Below are 15,939 nucleotides of genomic sequence, written 5' to 3'. Positions count from 1 at the left end.
ACTTATATTGTTTCATAAGCTCTACAAAGCCATTGCTGAGATTGGAGCCTAGATACAAATAACTGAATAAAATGTATAGTGGTGTCTATGTAAGCATAGTGACCTATGCTGATTCAGTCTCGGTTGGGGTAGTGCAATGTGTACATACATCAAGAGTATTAATATTTTCACAGAGAACGGCCATGATTGAAATAAAGAAAAACATACAGTACATCATCTACAGAGCCCCTACAGGCATTAAATGGACTACTAAAAATTAACATGCACATAAAAGAGGTTTTAGACCTTTCTATAATAAGGGAAACATTCAAAATGAACAATAATGATAAAAGGCAATCTAGAAACTCTATACTTAATGAGTGGCAAAATCTGTGGGATAGCTCTACGATGTTAAGATTTCATATTAATTTATGCCAGATGTATGAGAAATTTGAAATATGTAGGTGGCTAGAAAATGATAATTACAGTTACCAATATCTTACAGGCCATTGTAATTTTAAAGCTAACTTACTTTCCATGAACTTAGTAGAGATACAACTTTGTGAAACTTGTGATACAGCATAAAATGCTTTGTATAACTTATTTTAATATTTGAAGATATAATATATCATGTACCAATATACTGAAGAATTCAGGAGGAAAAATAATGAGTATAACGATATAAAATGTATATTTCCGGACAAAGAAACCTTTGATATTTGGAAGAATATGACAAGAGAAATGGGAAACAGACTGAAGGAGTTTAATCGTTGGTGTATTGAAGAAAGACAAGATGCATATGAAAAATATGAAGAAGTCAAATCATCGAGAATGGAGACAGAAGTAGAAGAGATACACAGATTATAGAAGAAATAAGAAGTGCAAGTGAAGCCTTAAAACTTGAAAAAGACGATTCGATATATGGGCGGATAATGAAGAAAAACAATATGAAGAAAATGAAGATGATAATGGTTGATTCCCAAGGATGGAGACAGAGGTATAGGAGAAATGAAGATTATAGATTAATGAAGAAGTGCGTGGAAAGACTGAGAACGTGATAATAATTTAAGGTATAGGCAGAGACTAGAATACAAAAAAGAAAGAAATAAGACTGAGAGAGAATAGGGGAAGATTATATAAGGTGGAGGATGATTGAAGATGATAACTGAAGTAGAGGAGGATCTAAGAAAATATAAATAAGGAGAAGCATATAAAAATGAAGATATGTAAAATAACTGTATAAGGAAGAAAGAAACAAGATAAAAGAAGGATATAGATTAAGAAAGAGTTGAATAAATTATTTAAAAAAAGGAATAAATGTACTACTAGTTGGAGTACATCCTGTTCGATGAGAATAAATGTGACTTAACGATAACTACACTGCTATGGACATAAACATGATTACGATAATTCCAATTTTATTTTAATCTATACATCATGGAAATGAAGTAAGAACGGAATTGGACGAAATTTCAATCTAAGAAGCATGATCCAAGAACAAGAAACAAAAACAAGGATACTAGAAGTAATTAAATAAGACCCCACATAGTACGAATGACACAAGAGAATCCGATAATTTGAAGATTATAACTCGTGACTCCAAATATACATCAATATGCATTAGATATAGATGGTTTATCAGGATGTACCATTAATTTGATATAATCTGTTTGTATTGCAGGCCATTATAAAAATTACTGGGAAAACATGGTGATCACATTCCCATTTACAAATTCACAATTATTTTTTTTACTTTTATGCCTATACAGCCATACAAAACCCAATTTTGAACATTTTCTGCACATGCGTACAATATAAATATTATCATAAAAAAACCACACTTGCTTTAAGGCCCCGTACTCAACCATTGGACGTAAAACTCACCCCTAAATTTATAATTTTAATGTTTAGAGCTTGTTAGACAGTCTTTTTTTACTTTAGTTTCATAAACCTGACATTTAAATTTCATCAATGTCAGTAATTGTTTCAAGACGCTTCAATTTTACTTTTTAATACATTTTAATTAAATTTAGTAAAATTTATTTTGTTTTTATTGTGATATCAGAAGTTTAGTTAACAAATAATAAAACGGTATAGTGTAATTTTTAACGATGCGTATACTTGTAAATACTATAGAGCTATTTTTATTATTTCCTTTAAAATGATCGTAACTAGATTAATTTAAATTTAAAAAAAATACTAGTAAGATAAAAGGGGTGTTTCAAATTTATTTTTAAAAACGTGTTTAAGCTATATATATTTTTAAATTTGAAAAAATTTCATTCATGTAGTTTTTGCTTCAAAGGTTTGTGTTGATGTAGGTACACAAGCATATTATTATAGACTGGTTATAAACGCGAGTTACATATTTTATCCAAATTAATCCATTTTCGGATAGATATTTTTTTTATTATTTAATTTTTTTTTTGCAGTTAGGTACAAACATTTTAAAAGATATATACTTACAATATCGCAACAAAAATAACATCAGAATTTATAAAATGTGAAGAAATATTTAAAAAATTCAATTTAAAATGTACTTAATGAAAAAAAACAGTTATTTAAATGTTAACTTAATATAAAGTTTACATGTAGAAAGTTACAAAGGGCATGGTGTGGAGTTTTCTGAGCGAGAAGCTATGGAAATACCCGAAAGCATACGCACTTGTGCACTGAGAATCGCTGGTACTTTATCAGGTGTGTGCAATAATAACGTTTCTGAGGATAATGTTTGCCAAGTCGTTAAGTTTTGAAATGCAGATGCGCAACACCAAGCCACCGCCGCGACCACGCACAATGCCAGCGTCGGTGCGCGCGATCAATATTTGTGTTGCCGATGCACGCGCCTTATCCCTCCGAAGGGGCTTAAGTCTCAGTCAGCGATGCCGCGAGGCTTCTGCTGCGGCGAGAACAAAAGCCTCGCTGCCGGAGTCGGCAGCCTTAAAGGGCAAACGCGTCAGGACATCCAGAGATAGCGAACTGCAATTGCAGAACGATGTCACTGCGGTGCGAAACTTGTCTATTGGCCTACCTGGTGAGTTTTTACATAGAGTTTATATAAATTATCTTTTCATAATCAGTCGACCCTCATAAATAAATTATCTTCATATATAATAATCAGTCGACTCTCATAAAGTGTAGGTTATGTGCTTCCTTACAATGGACAGTTATGCTATATTTTCCTAGTGAAATTCATCTGCCGTTTGAATGACCTGTTGCAAGATAGATGAATGTTAATGACAATGAAAAACGTTAGGTTCATAAAATAACACAGTTCGTCAAAATCCAAGTACTTCATAATTATTATATACATTTGAGACTATTTTAAAAATTTAATAAACCAAGGTCATGATTTTATTATATACTCTTTTGGAGTAACTCATAACTTATGCCATCACACTTTATTAAGCAATGATCCAACAGAATTACAATTTTCATCAAAAATGTCCGCACTGCATACACAAGCAATTTTGTAAACTAAGGCATCTTTCACTAACGGCATTTTAAAAATGGATAACTTAAGATAACTTTAACGGAATAAAAAACATTAACTTAGCTATGTAATTATGCCTTGCCCTTAAAAGGAGATTATTAAAATGCATTCCTTCATACACTCAAATGATTGCTTCCTAAATTAATAACTTCGAAATTCTAATTGTGAGTACTTTATTTTATATTTTTGTGCGTTTCGTCAATATCCCAACAGAATACGTTAATCTTAAAGCACTTTATTCGTGCTACGTTAATTAATTTGTCGAAAATATTATTTGTTCTTAACAAAACAAAACTTCCCATTTTTATTACCATAGAGGTTTTTATTTCTGAAAATGGTAAAAACTAGGTAATTGTTTTTTGTTTGGGAATTTTCGGGAAATAGTAGAAAGGGAATCGATATTTTAGCTTGTTTAGGCTTCTATACACAATCCAGTATCATAACGTTTGCTTTATTATTGGAGGAATTATTTTATATCGTATAAACTATTTTTTATCTTGTTTCGCTTCTTTAGGGGTGGAATTTCATAATGAGTGTCAAACTTAGTCAGAGACCTTACTAACGAAGTAAATTTCATCGAAATACGTCTAATATATTTTGCGTAAAGGAAGAACAATTATTGGAACAGACTAAGAGACAAAAAAAATTTTTTTTGAGTGGAAGATAATGTATACATCATTTTTATTTAGTTTTTTAAAAATAAATTCATGCAAATTACGGCTTTAATTTCCTGGACAATTTTATTATTAATAAAGTCGAGATATAAAAAATAAATAAATGCAACAATGATGACACCTTCTGCAGCAATACGCGGTTCCATAAGAACACGTTATAACATTTTAAAGTAACACATTTACCGTGAAAGGTAATAAATTGAGATAGCGCCTGCAACATTAACACACAATAGAAATATGAAAACCAAATCTATTCCATAAAACCTACTTATGATGTTATCGTCTAGATAGATGATGCCATATTATTCTCATTTACATATTTTCTAAACTCCAGGACACCAATATCGTATTTTACCCTTGCAAATGACTGCAACAGTAGTTTAAATGTATAACAAAATTGAAAAATTAAGTCGTATTATTTTCTTACAGTTAAACTATGTGTCCTCATTCTTTAGTTTAATACAACATTGTAATTATTAGTTTTAACACATTATATCATACATCATACTTTTGTAACTATATTTAAGAATAATCATAACATTTAATTAGCTATCAATTAATTTAGCCAGCGTAGAATGTCCGCAGGAGATTATAAGTCGTATGTTAGTAAATTAAAAAAAAAATAAAAACAAGAACCTAGAGAAACAATAACACATAACCTTAATCAGGAGCGCAACAACAGGGGGGGGGCAAGGGTATTTTGCCTCCCCTCTGAAACCTTGAAGTGGTGACAAACGGGGGCAAAGATCAATTTTTTGATAATAAAAATACTTAAATAGCACCATTTTCCACCTTGAAATACAAATTTTCCCGGGGGAGGACCCCCGGACCCCCCCCGCTTCAATAGGGGGGATCGATGATTATTTATAAAAAGGTATATTGCCCCCTCCCCTTTTGGAAATTTAGTTGTTGCGCCCCTGACCTTAATGTTATTTCGGTATGCAACTTTTTAAATTTAAGGAAAATAGATAGGAACAAAAATACACCATCTTGGTTTCAACAGTTTTATGGCTAGGACAATTTACCGTTATTAATTTTCAAAATTTGGTTGTGTTAAAGCATTGCATCCAATTTAATGAAATGTCTAGATTTAATAGTGAAGTATGTTGGTTTTTATTAGTGAATTCATTTTTTGGGCATGACTACATAATAATATGAATAAATAGTATGTTATGCTCTTGGACAATATCTTAGTGTTATCTCTACCTTAACGTAGACAAAAAAATTTTCAATTTGACACCATACAAAATTTTGATGGCCTGAAATAGGTTGAAATTAATATTAAGTTATTTACTTCCTATTTATCCATCTTAACTTTAAAAATTATTATTAAAATCACATAATATTTATTTTCAAAAATATTAGTACCTGCCCATCTGATTCAGCTTACATAAAACTGGTAAGATAGTTCTCTATCCCAATGCCATTATAGCCAAAAAGTTACACGGATTTGACGAAAGAACGTGGTTTCTAGCTCATTCACCGGAATGGCTGCATTTATTAATCCCGTCTAGTATTATGTTACTTTCTTCAGTTGACACCCATTGCACTAAAGCGTACATATAAAAAAAATGGTCCTGTCACATTCAAGAGCGTACGCATAATTTCATTTCAGAAGAGGGGGCGGGGAGTGGGGATATATAACCACTTTGTCCGCTGTTTGCTTTCAAATTCTTTCGTTTTGTAGGCGGGAACGATATTTATTTAAAGGAATTTTTTGAGTGGGGGGGAGGGGATATCGTCCTAATGAACACAACCCCTCTCCCCCTTACGGGTACCTACTCTAGGGCTCGATTCTGAAATGCATTAGCCTCTTCTTGTCGTGTCTCCCGCTCACGACAACCCGTCTTCCGCCAGTATCGGTATTTTCAAATATAATAAATATAGTTTAAAAAACTAAAGAAACATGCTTTTAAAGATTATCAAACTAAAAAGTAAAAAATAATTTTAAAATTTAATTTATGACAATAGTATATAAGCAATACTAGTATAAATGAGAAAAAAGATTGAGGCGCTTTGTGGCATATTTTTTGTATACTAAGCGCCCCATGCTTTTTTCTCATTTATACTAGTATTGCTTATATACTATTGTCATAAATTAAATTTTAAAATTATTTTTTACTTTTTAGTTTGATAATCTTTAAAAGCATGTTTCTTTAGTTTTTTAAACTATATTTTTTTTTAACTTTTTAGTTTGATATTCTTTAAAAGCATGTTTTTTTAGTTTTTTAAACTATATTTATGTATAATTATCATAGGGAAATGAGTTACCGACACTACCTATTACCATCTGAGATAACTATTTGGAGTTGCAACGTCACAAAGAAATGGTAAAGTCTCTACGAATCATTTGCAGTTAGATGTATGGATATAATATTAGAATTTACCGGGGGAAAAAAAAAAATTTTTTTTCGGCGTGGCCGGGAGTAGAACCCACGATCGCTGAATCCGTAAGCTGACGTCACAGAAGTCGCGCGCTCGGCTAACGAACGTAATGAAATGGGTGGGACATTTTACAGTGATGAGTCACTCACTCTTAGTCGAAAGAGTTACAGACGGACAGACAGAGTTACAGACAGAGTTACAGACGGACAGACAAACATACAGGTGAAGCTAATATAAAGCATGTAAAAAATAAATATAGTTTAAAAAACTAAAGAAACATGCTTTTAAAGATTATCAAACTATAAAGTAAAAAATAATTTTAAAATTTAATTTATGACAATAGTATATAAGCAATACTAGTATAAATGAGAAAAAAGCTTGAGGCGCTTTGTGCCATATTTTTTGTATACTAAGCGCCCCATGCTTTTTTCTCATTTATACTAGTATTGCTTATATACTATTGTCATAAATTAAATTTTAAAATTATTTTTTACTTTTTAGTTTGATAATCTTTAAAAGCATGTTTCTTTAGTTTTTTAAACTATATTTATTTTTAACTTTTTAGTTTGATATTCTTTAAAAGCATGTTTTTTAGTTTTTTAAACTATATTTATTTTTAACTTTTTAGTTTGATGCTCTTTAAAAGCATGTTTTTTTAGTTTTTTAAACTATATTTATGTATAATTATCATAGGGAAATGAGTTACCGACACTACCTATTACCATCTGAGATAACTATTTGGAGTTGCAACGTCACAAAGAAATGGTAAAGTCTCTACGAATCATTTGCAGTTAGATGTATGGATATAATATTAGAATTTACCGGGGGGAAAAAAAAATTTTTTTTTTCGGCGTGGCCGGGAGTAGAACCCACGATCGCTGAATCCGAAAGCTGACGTCACAGAAGTCGCGCGTCTTAGACCGCTCGGCTAACGAACGTAATGTAATTGGTGGGACATTTTACTGTGATGAGTCACTCACTCTTAGTCGAAAGAGTTACAGACGGACAGACAGAGTTACAGACGGACAGACAAACATACAGGTGAAGCTAATATAAAGCATGTAAAAAGGGTAGGTGACATTAATACTTCCGCCTACTTGTAGCCTCCAAGCACTGCAGACCACTAGGCGGTGCCACGAGTGTTGAATGCTGGGCAATAGCGTTATCATTTTCTGCTATACCCATGAGCCGAAGCTGTCAAGATGGCGGACTCGCGCGTGTGGCTGCATGCAACTTTTAAATATGTTTGCGTTTCTGGACATCGAGAACCTTACCAAAAATGAATGTCTTTTGATTACTTAAGTTATTTTAATATGAAATAAACATATCTTAAAAAAATCGTGATTAAACTATTTTTATTATATTTATTAACGTCTCAAGGTTGTAGGTTATGTGTGTCTGTACGACAATGCTAAAGTGCGTGGTGCCAATGAACGAAACATGAAGGCCAAGACCTGTTTTAGACGCTCTCATTGCATTTTATATTTTAATAAAGTATATACTTCATTATTACATTATACATACTTTACCATATGCAAAAATGCTGTTATTATTAATAGTATTTATTCATCTACTTTCTCTAATACCTTTAAATACAAATTTCTGCACATTCGTTTTGGAATTTTATACTAGTTAGGCCTACAGAAATTTTTAAGTAAACATTTAAAATAAAAACAAAAGTAACTATATGTTTATATTAACTTTGTCACGGAAATAAATTTACAAGAAAATAAATGTACTTATATTAATGAAATGTAAACGAACAATTTATAGGAATGCGAGGTGGTTTTCTTAAACTTAGGATTTTAGTTGATGATGAGGAATTAGCCTATCTTTAAATTTGCTTGTTTCTAGGTTATTACTTAAAAAAGTTGTTTATTACAAGTCCCAAAAAGTTTTATAAGTTATACATCACAGTAATAAACTAACACAAAATAACCTATTAAAAAGGCATGACTCGTTGTCAATGAACTATTAAGATGAACACATTTTTTTACTGTGTACGTGGAATAACCGTATAAATTAAATGCATGTTATTTTACGATTAGGTGTACCTACCTATATTACAAGTTTCCTGCGTTAAATAAAACATTATTTATTTTGTATGATAAGTTAATATTACATTAATACATTTCTCAATTAGACCATCAAGAAGAAAATATTTATCTCATTTAGTCAAGAGCTCGTAGAATTTCTTTTCAATCGATGACACATCAAGTAGCATTATTTTTTTCAAGTGACGTGTAGAATAAAATTATTAAAAAAATCTATTTCATTGTTAACATTCTTTTAGAATCAATAGCTTACAATTTCTGTCTAGTTTAGATATTTGGTTACATTTACAGAAAATTTTAACCAGACATACAGCCAATATACAATATCAAATTTATCAACGAAGAAAATAAACTTATATGAAAATTAATCAATACTTTTTCTCACTTCTGCTTTGGCTGCACAATAACTTACTTGTGTAGGTAAAAGTATTATTGCTGTTTCAAAAATGTGGTTTTAAGTAAAAAAAAATGTATTAACACATTTTATCCTTCTGAAGCTCTATTAGTAGTACAACATCAATGAATGAAATGTTGCAGTGAACAATTCAGCAGCGAAGTCTTCATGGTTTTAAGAACAAGGAAGCTTAAAGAAACCTTACTAAATATTTTGAAATTCAAACTAATAAGATTTTTTATTTCTAGTATTAATTCTGTGATTTACCACCTAAGAAAAAATTAAAATAAGTATAATACATAATAGAAATTACTGACCAGTTTCCATAAGCTCAGTTTACAGAATAATATTTGTATTTAAATAAATTTTCTGACTCATCAACCATCAGAGACACTTAAGGTTGCGATTAAGCTCGCCTTACACGATGTTTATTTCTGCCATATCGTCTGTCATCCGCATAGGTATAAAATAAGAATGACAATTTGTAAATCAATAGAGAAGAATGATTTCGGTTCTTCACACACACGATACATAATGTTCCAACAGATAAAAAACAGTCTCCGTAGTTGCTGACCAAAGCAGCCACATATATGAGTAGTAATAAAAATAGTGCTTTAATCTGACCAAAAACTGCAATACAAACATTTCAGCAGTATAACCTGGGGGAATGTTATTTGTTATTTTTTCTTCTATGGCTCAATTTCCTAAAATGCAACAAACGTGTCTTAGTATAATGTATATAAAAATATTCTGTGCACTTTTTATCTTAATAAAAATTTAATTTTCCTTCTATGCTATTGTGAAAATCCAGTAATATTAAGCGCAAAGAATATAATGGAAATGGAGTCTGAGATAATGTAGGTTCTTTACCATATAATTATAACATTATAGGTATGCAATAAGTCGCTTCATCGATATAACTCACAGTTATAGTTTTACATTTAGCTTCACAAGTTTAAAATTCTACCGATTATTTAAATTTAATTTGTTATTAAACTTATTAGACTAGCTTTAAAAATGGAGAGAAAAAAATCTTACCAACTGAGACAAAGGAAACAGCACATATTTTAACGTAATAGTAATGCCCATCTTTCTTAAATTCATAGTGAAATAAAAAAATCTTTTTTTTATTTAACAGGGGTGCATTACCTTTAAATAATTCGTTTATCCATAAATACTATATGGAAACTTATTTACTTACAAAAATAGGTGTGTTCAACTATAGTTAACATTTTTATTAAATGTTGTACTTACATTATTTATTTTTACTTTAAGTAACAAGTTTACGCTACGTAGTATGAAATAACTGACCCAACAGCCTTAGTTATGTATTAAAAGTTATTACAGTAATTAGATAAGAAAAAAATTATAAATAAATTATCCTTGAGGTAAATTTTGTAAAGTGTTGTATACATATACAAAAATTTAAAATCAGGCAATGATAATTCCTGTCTTGGAGGAAATGTCACAGGTTCGGCGATCAGGCATTTAAATGTGACGCGTACGTAACTCCTGTTGTTTGGATAACCCTGAGAAATAAATAGTAACATCATGTTAAACAGAATTATAAATAGGTTTTAAAAGCGGAAAAAATTGTAGCGTTTTTCCTTAAAATTAATACTTTTTGTATATTTATTATGCTCGGCGTTATTTCAATGTTTTCTGAGGTAAATTTAGTGTCTGAGTTACGAATTATAAGTAAATTTGACACTTGATGACAACAAATGAATATGCTCGTTAACGAGGCGGCTGTTTACACATCTCTAGCAAATACTGAAATATTGGCTTACTTTTTTTAAAATACATAGAAGCTCCACAAATTTAAGAATTAGGTTGAGGTAACAACTAGGATATCTGATAGGCATATATTTTAAGACAATATCAAACATTAAATAAATGAAATGGTTGATATATATATATAAACACCATTTAAACTAAATTACTACTAAAACTTGACTAGAAAAAAATTGTGTAAAATGGAGAATTTAAATATTGGTTTGAGTGTCGAGTAATTTAAGAATTAAGTTATTATTATTTGTGTTTAGATCTTCATACTGGCGAACCATGCTGTTCAGTCATACACGTGCTCTGCAAGTGGACGATTTGCCGCTTCCAACTGTACGCAATATTATTTGTGCGTCGAAACATCGACTGGATACTCTGCATATCTTTATTCATGCCCCGGAAGTTCTAAATTCAACTCTGAAACTGGAGAGTGTACCTATGCCTCAGTGGATTGCGCCACTTCAACCACTACTACAACAACTGAGTCAACTTCTACGACAGAAGGTTATACGTGTACCAGCTCTGGAAGACACGCTGTCCCGTCAAACTGTTCTTTGTACTATCTGTGTGTTGAGACTACAAGTGGATACTCTGCCTTTCTCTACACATGTCCTGCTAACACGAAATTCAACTCTGCTACCGGCCAGTGCACAGCCAAGAATATTACATGTTCCGCAAGTACGACCACAACCTCTACAACAATGGCCACTTCAACTGTCACTCAATCATTCCAGTGTAGTGCTTCAGGACGATATGCTGTGGACTCCAACTGTTCTCAATACTATCTCTGCGTAAAGATGACGAGTGGATATTCAGCATACTTGTATACGTGTCCTTCAAACTCATACTTTAGTACTGTTCTCGGAATGTGTTCTTTTTCAAACAGTTCATGTTACACAACATCTACATCTAGCTTGTCAACTAGTACCACAACTACCCCAACATCCACAACTACCCCAACATTTACAACTATCCCAACATTTACTACTACCCCAACATCCACAACAATCCCAACAACCTCTACTACCCCAACAACTACTACTACCCCATCGACTAAAACTACCTCATCAACTACAACTACCCTAACAACCACAACTACCCCAACTACCTCTACTACCTCAATAACCACCACTAGCCCAACAACCACCAGTACCCCATCAACCACAACCACTTCTACCCCATCAACCACAACCACTACTACCCCAACAACCACAACCACTACTACCACAACCACTACTACCCCAACATCCACCACTACCCCAACATCCACTACTACCCCAACATCCACTACTACCCCAACATCCACTAGTACCCCATCAACCACGACAACCCTATCAACCACGACCACCCCAACAACCTCTACTACCGCAACAACCACTACTACCACAACAACCACTACTATCCCAACAACCTTATCTACTCTATCAACCAAAATTATCCCATCAACCACTACTCCAACGACCATCACTACCCCAACAACTACTACTACCACATCAAGCACTATTTCTTCCTCAACTACTATCACTCCATCAACAAATGTTTCATCAACCACCACTCCATCAACCACCTCTCTATCAACCACCAAACCATCAACCACAACTCCATCAACCACCACCCAATCAACCACCACCCCATCAACCACGATTTCATCAACCACCATTCCATCAACTACTGTAACACTGTCAACCACCACTACCACTTCTATTTCCACCACCACTGCAAATTCTTGTAACGAATTTGGATTCATTTGTGTAAATAACTCTACTTTTGCTGATTGTGTAGATGGTGTCGCATCTCATGACGACGAAAGTTGTCCTGATGGTTTATACTGTAGTATAAGCTGCGGCTACCAGTGTTGGACATCTTTGTACTGCTAATTATATTTTAAAAAAAATAACTAAAAATCTGTTATTTCTATAGGCTCCAATTATTATACTATAAAACATGTCAAATATACTTGTTTAGTCTTCACTAGCTTTCAAATTACATTATATAATAATTGGTTGTTTTATTTATCCGAAAGAGAACAATATTGAAAACATTAAGTGTGCCCAAGAAATGTGATTAGCAGAATAAAAAAAAAATTATGTGAACATTTTAATGTACAATCTCTATAAAGTTGCTATTGTTCTTTGTAGTCTGAAACGATAATGAATTGCATATTTAGCAATGTTAAAAATATTTTGTTTTGTTTACTTATTTGTTAAAATACGTAGTGTAATAAAGCATGATAAAACCAGAAATAAAAATGAGAATTTTATGGATTGGTCTTTTTACCCTATCGTATTATTCATATTCATATATAAGACTAGTATTACTTATGTATTATATGATAACATATTTTATAAAAATAGTAATAGATGATTTAAAACGTTTAATGCAGATATTCAACATAATTTCGATTGGTGGACATGAATTATACAAATATATTTTACTATAACTCACCATTAGATGGCGCTGCAGCGCAGCAAATTTTACGCCGTTCAACCGATCACCGTGAAATTGGTATTCATATATATTTGAACCGGAGAATATTTTCACAATATTAATTTTTCTATAATTCGCCACTAGAGAGCACTGCAGCGCATGAACTTCTATTCCGTTTAAACGTTCGCCTTGAAAATTGGTGTATTGTGATTTTTACTGTCCTTAATCCTCAATAAGAACAAATAGTGATTGTAACTGATCAGTATTTGATGAATGAGTTTAAAATGGAATACCATTTTTACATACAAACCATCCATTTGAGACATATATTTAGGTAAATAAACACTGAAAGGACAACGTCTGCAGGGTTCTGCTTTTATATATATATGCTTGTTATTCAAGAAACAGAAGAAAGTATTCCAAAATTTTTGGCTAACATGCATTGAGATATTTTACTAATCACGATTTTACAACAAAAGAAGATGCAAAATTGTAAGCTTCAAGGGAGAAAATGTGGGGATTTATTGCAAAATTATTGTTCAGCCATAAAACATTTGTTTGTGCAAACTATTTATGACAATTACAAAGTCACGATGGCATAATTACCTGATAATTAAATACCTGACTTGGTATTTATAAAAATAGACGATGATTAATTTGCCGGAGATAGCGCGTAGAGCTATGAACGTGTATAAAATAGGTTTAAGTCACATATAGTTGAGAATATAGTTTCATAGATAACATCTTGAGAGTGAAAGACATCCTAGTGCATGTAATTTGTATATCAGATAATCATGTATAACATAATCCCCCAATGACTATACACATACTGAATAAATTTATGTTTAAAATATACAAAAAATTTTAACTATACATTTTTTGCTGCAAGATCTCAAGTATTTTGTCTGAATTAATTATCCACCCCTCCAAATAAGCTCAAAATCTCAAAAATACATCTAAGTTTTTTAGTAAAATTGTGTTAGGGTACATTCAATAACCATATTATTGTACAAAAAAATCATGACATTTTAGAACTTCTCGCTTATTCCACTAGAAAGTTAAACTTTTTTTTTTGTTTTCCTACTTGTTTTGCTCCTAGTCAAACTGTCCTGCTCACCCAAATGCTCCATCTTATTAACTTCAATTCTTCTTAACCACTTCAATAGAAAAATTGAGAAAATACTTCAGTCATTCACGGATTGAACAAAAAAATATATAGCGGTACTTTTCATTTTAATTTTAAACAAAAAAATTGAATTAATATCTTACATGGGGCTATTGTATTTATAATGAAGCCGCTAACCTGTAATATGTTTGTACACTTACTACATCTATCCACAATAGAAAATGCCAGAGATTACGTGCACCAACACCCCGTAGCCACTATCCACACTTTAATAGACTTATCTTCCTCACACGAGAATACAGAAACAAACAAAAAATAAAACAGGAAAAGTCGCTTTATTAATAAAAAGTCACAACATCTTTTAACCTATCATTTACAACCAACAAACCCTCCAATGCTGAGGGTGGGAGAAATAGATAGTGTGATAATTAGTTAATATGAAGTAGAGTGAATACTAAATTATAGTACAAAATCAGTTTACATCATTAAGCAAGCGACAAAAATTTAAATTGGAGACTTTGCTTCTGCAAGCTTCACAATTCACTTAACCCCCGTAACTTTTTTCCTCTCCAAACTCACTACTCCAATGCTTAAACACATTTGGAAAATCACTGATTTCATATTTAAATTATCGCTAAATGGATTCATATCACTTGCGAATAATTAGTTAACAAAAAAAATGTAGCATGGAAAAATTAAAATTATATCCATTTGAACTAAAACTTTTGAAAGAAACAGTCAGAGACACGGCAATATGTTCAATTCAATTTTAAAAGCTTTTTGAACCCCACCAATTCAAAAAATTATGCACACCTTCCATGTGATGTCTTATCTCACCCATCTTAGTACCTGAAGGCCATCAGCGTATCTCCTACGCACTCTTTCCAACAGACACAAACACTTTTCAGCAACTAACCGAAAAAAAATCCTTGATTTGTAAAATATAATTGCCTGTCAATTAACCCCCCATCCCCCGGCCCATCCCCAGAAACACCCGTAAGCGCGTGCGTGAGAACCAACAGTCACGCGTGCATCATATAACAAACAAAAAAAAAACCGGATTATTGTCATAAAAAATTTATTTAGTTATTTACAAAATTCCTTCAGTCGCCTTCAAAGTACTCTCCATTAGATGCGTAGCACTTGTCAAGTCTTTTTCCCCACTGTTTGAAGCACCTTTGGAACTCTTCAACTTTGATATCCTCCAGTACTCTTTTGAAGCTATTTTTACCGCCTCCACATTATCAAAACGCTTCCTTTTTAGATTTTTCTTCATTCTCGGGAACAGGAAAAAGTCGCACGGGGCTAGGTCTGGCGAATATGGAGAGTGGGGAACGACAGACCAATCGAATGTTTTTTTTTATCCTGTTTGAGAAGGCGAGAAACAAATTTATTGGCAACTACGTCTCATTTGCAAATCCTAAGTCAAAATTCGCTGGCACTATCTCTTCTAAAATTTCTTCGATCATGAAACAACGCTCCTCGCTGATTTTTTCAACTTCTTCATTGTTGAGGGTTGCTGTGTACTTTTTTTTTTGTGCGACTTGGTGCCTTCTTGCACCACCCTATGGACCTTGGGACAGTGCTGCGATCTTCGGACTAAACGGACAGTTACGGCATCA

The 15,939-nt window shown here is 32.3% G+C and overlaps 2 protein-coding genes across 2 annotated transcripts in view; both read left to right on the top strand.

The window, feature by feature from the left end:
* LOC134531766 (SET and MYND domain-containing protein 4-like) overlaps window positions 1-15,939 on the top strand; it is a 334,526-nt gene that overhangs the window by 237,154 nt on the left and 81,433 nt on the right. The gene's annotated exons all lie outside the window — the stretch shown is intronic.
* Window positions 2,896-13,024, top strand: LOC134531767 (mucin-2-like). The gene is made up of 2 exons (XM_063367660.1): window positions 2,896-3,013; window positions 11,025-13,024. The coding sequence occupies exons 1-2, from the start codon at window positions 2,975-2,977 to the stop codon at window positions 12,639-12,641; spliced, it is 1,656 nt and encodes a 551-aa protein (XP_063223730.1). The 5' UTR covers window positions 2,896-2,974; the 3' UTR covers window positions 12,642-13,024.

The sequence above is a fragment of the Bacillus rossius genome, chromosome 5, assembly GCF_032445375.1.
Source record: "Bacillus rossius redtenbacheri isolate Brsri chromosome 5, Brsri_v3, whole genome shotgun sequence".
Classification (NCBI taxonomy): domain Eukaryota; kingdom Metazoa; phylum Arthropoda; class Insecta; order Phasmatodea; family Bacillidae; genus Bacillus; species Bacillus rossius.
Note: the sequence above shows the minus strand (reverse complement) of the source record. Positions and strands in the feature narration are given on the sequence as shown.

Excerpts from the sequence above, each read along its gene's own strand:
- LOC134531767 (XM_063367660.1), top strand. The coding sequence starts at position 2,975 with ATGTCACTGCGGTGCGAAACTTGTCTATTGGCCTACCTG. Across the intron at positions 3,014-11,024 it reads CTTGTCTATTGGCCTACCTG|ATCTTCATACTGGCGAACCA; the intron begins GTGAGTTTTTAC and ends ATTTGTGTTTAG.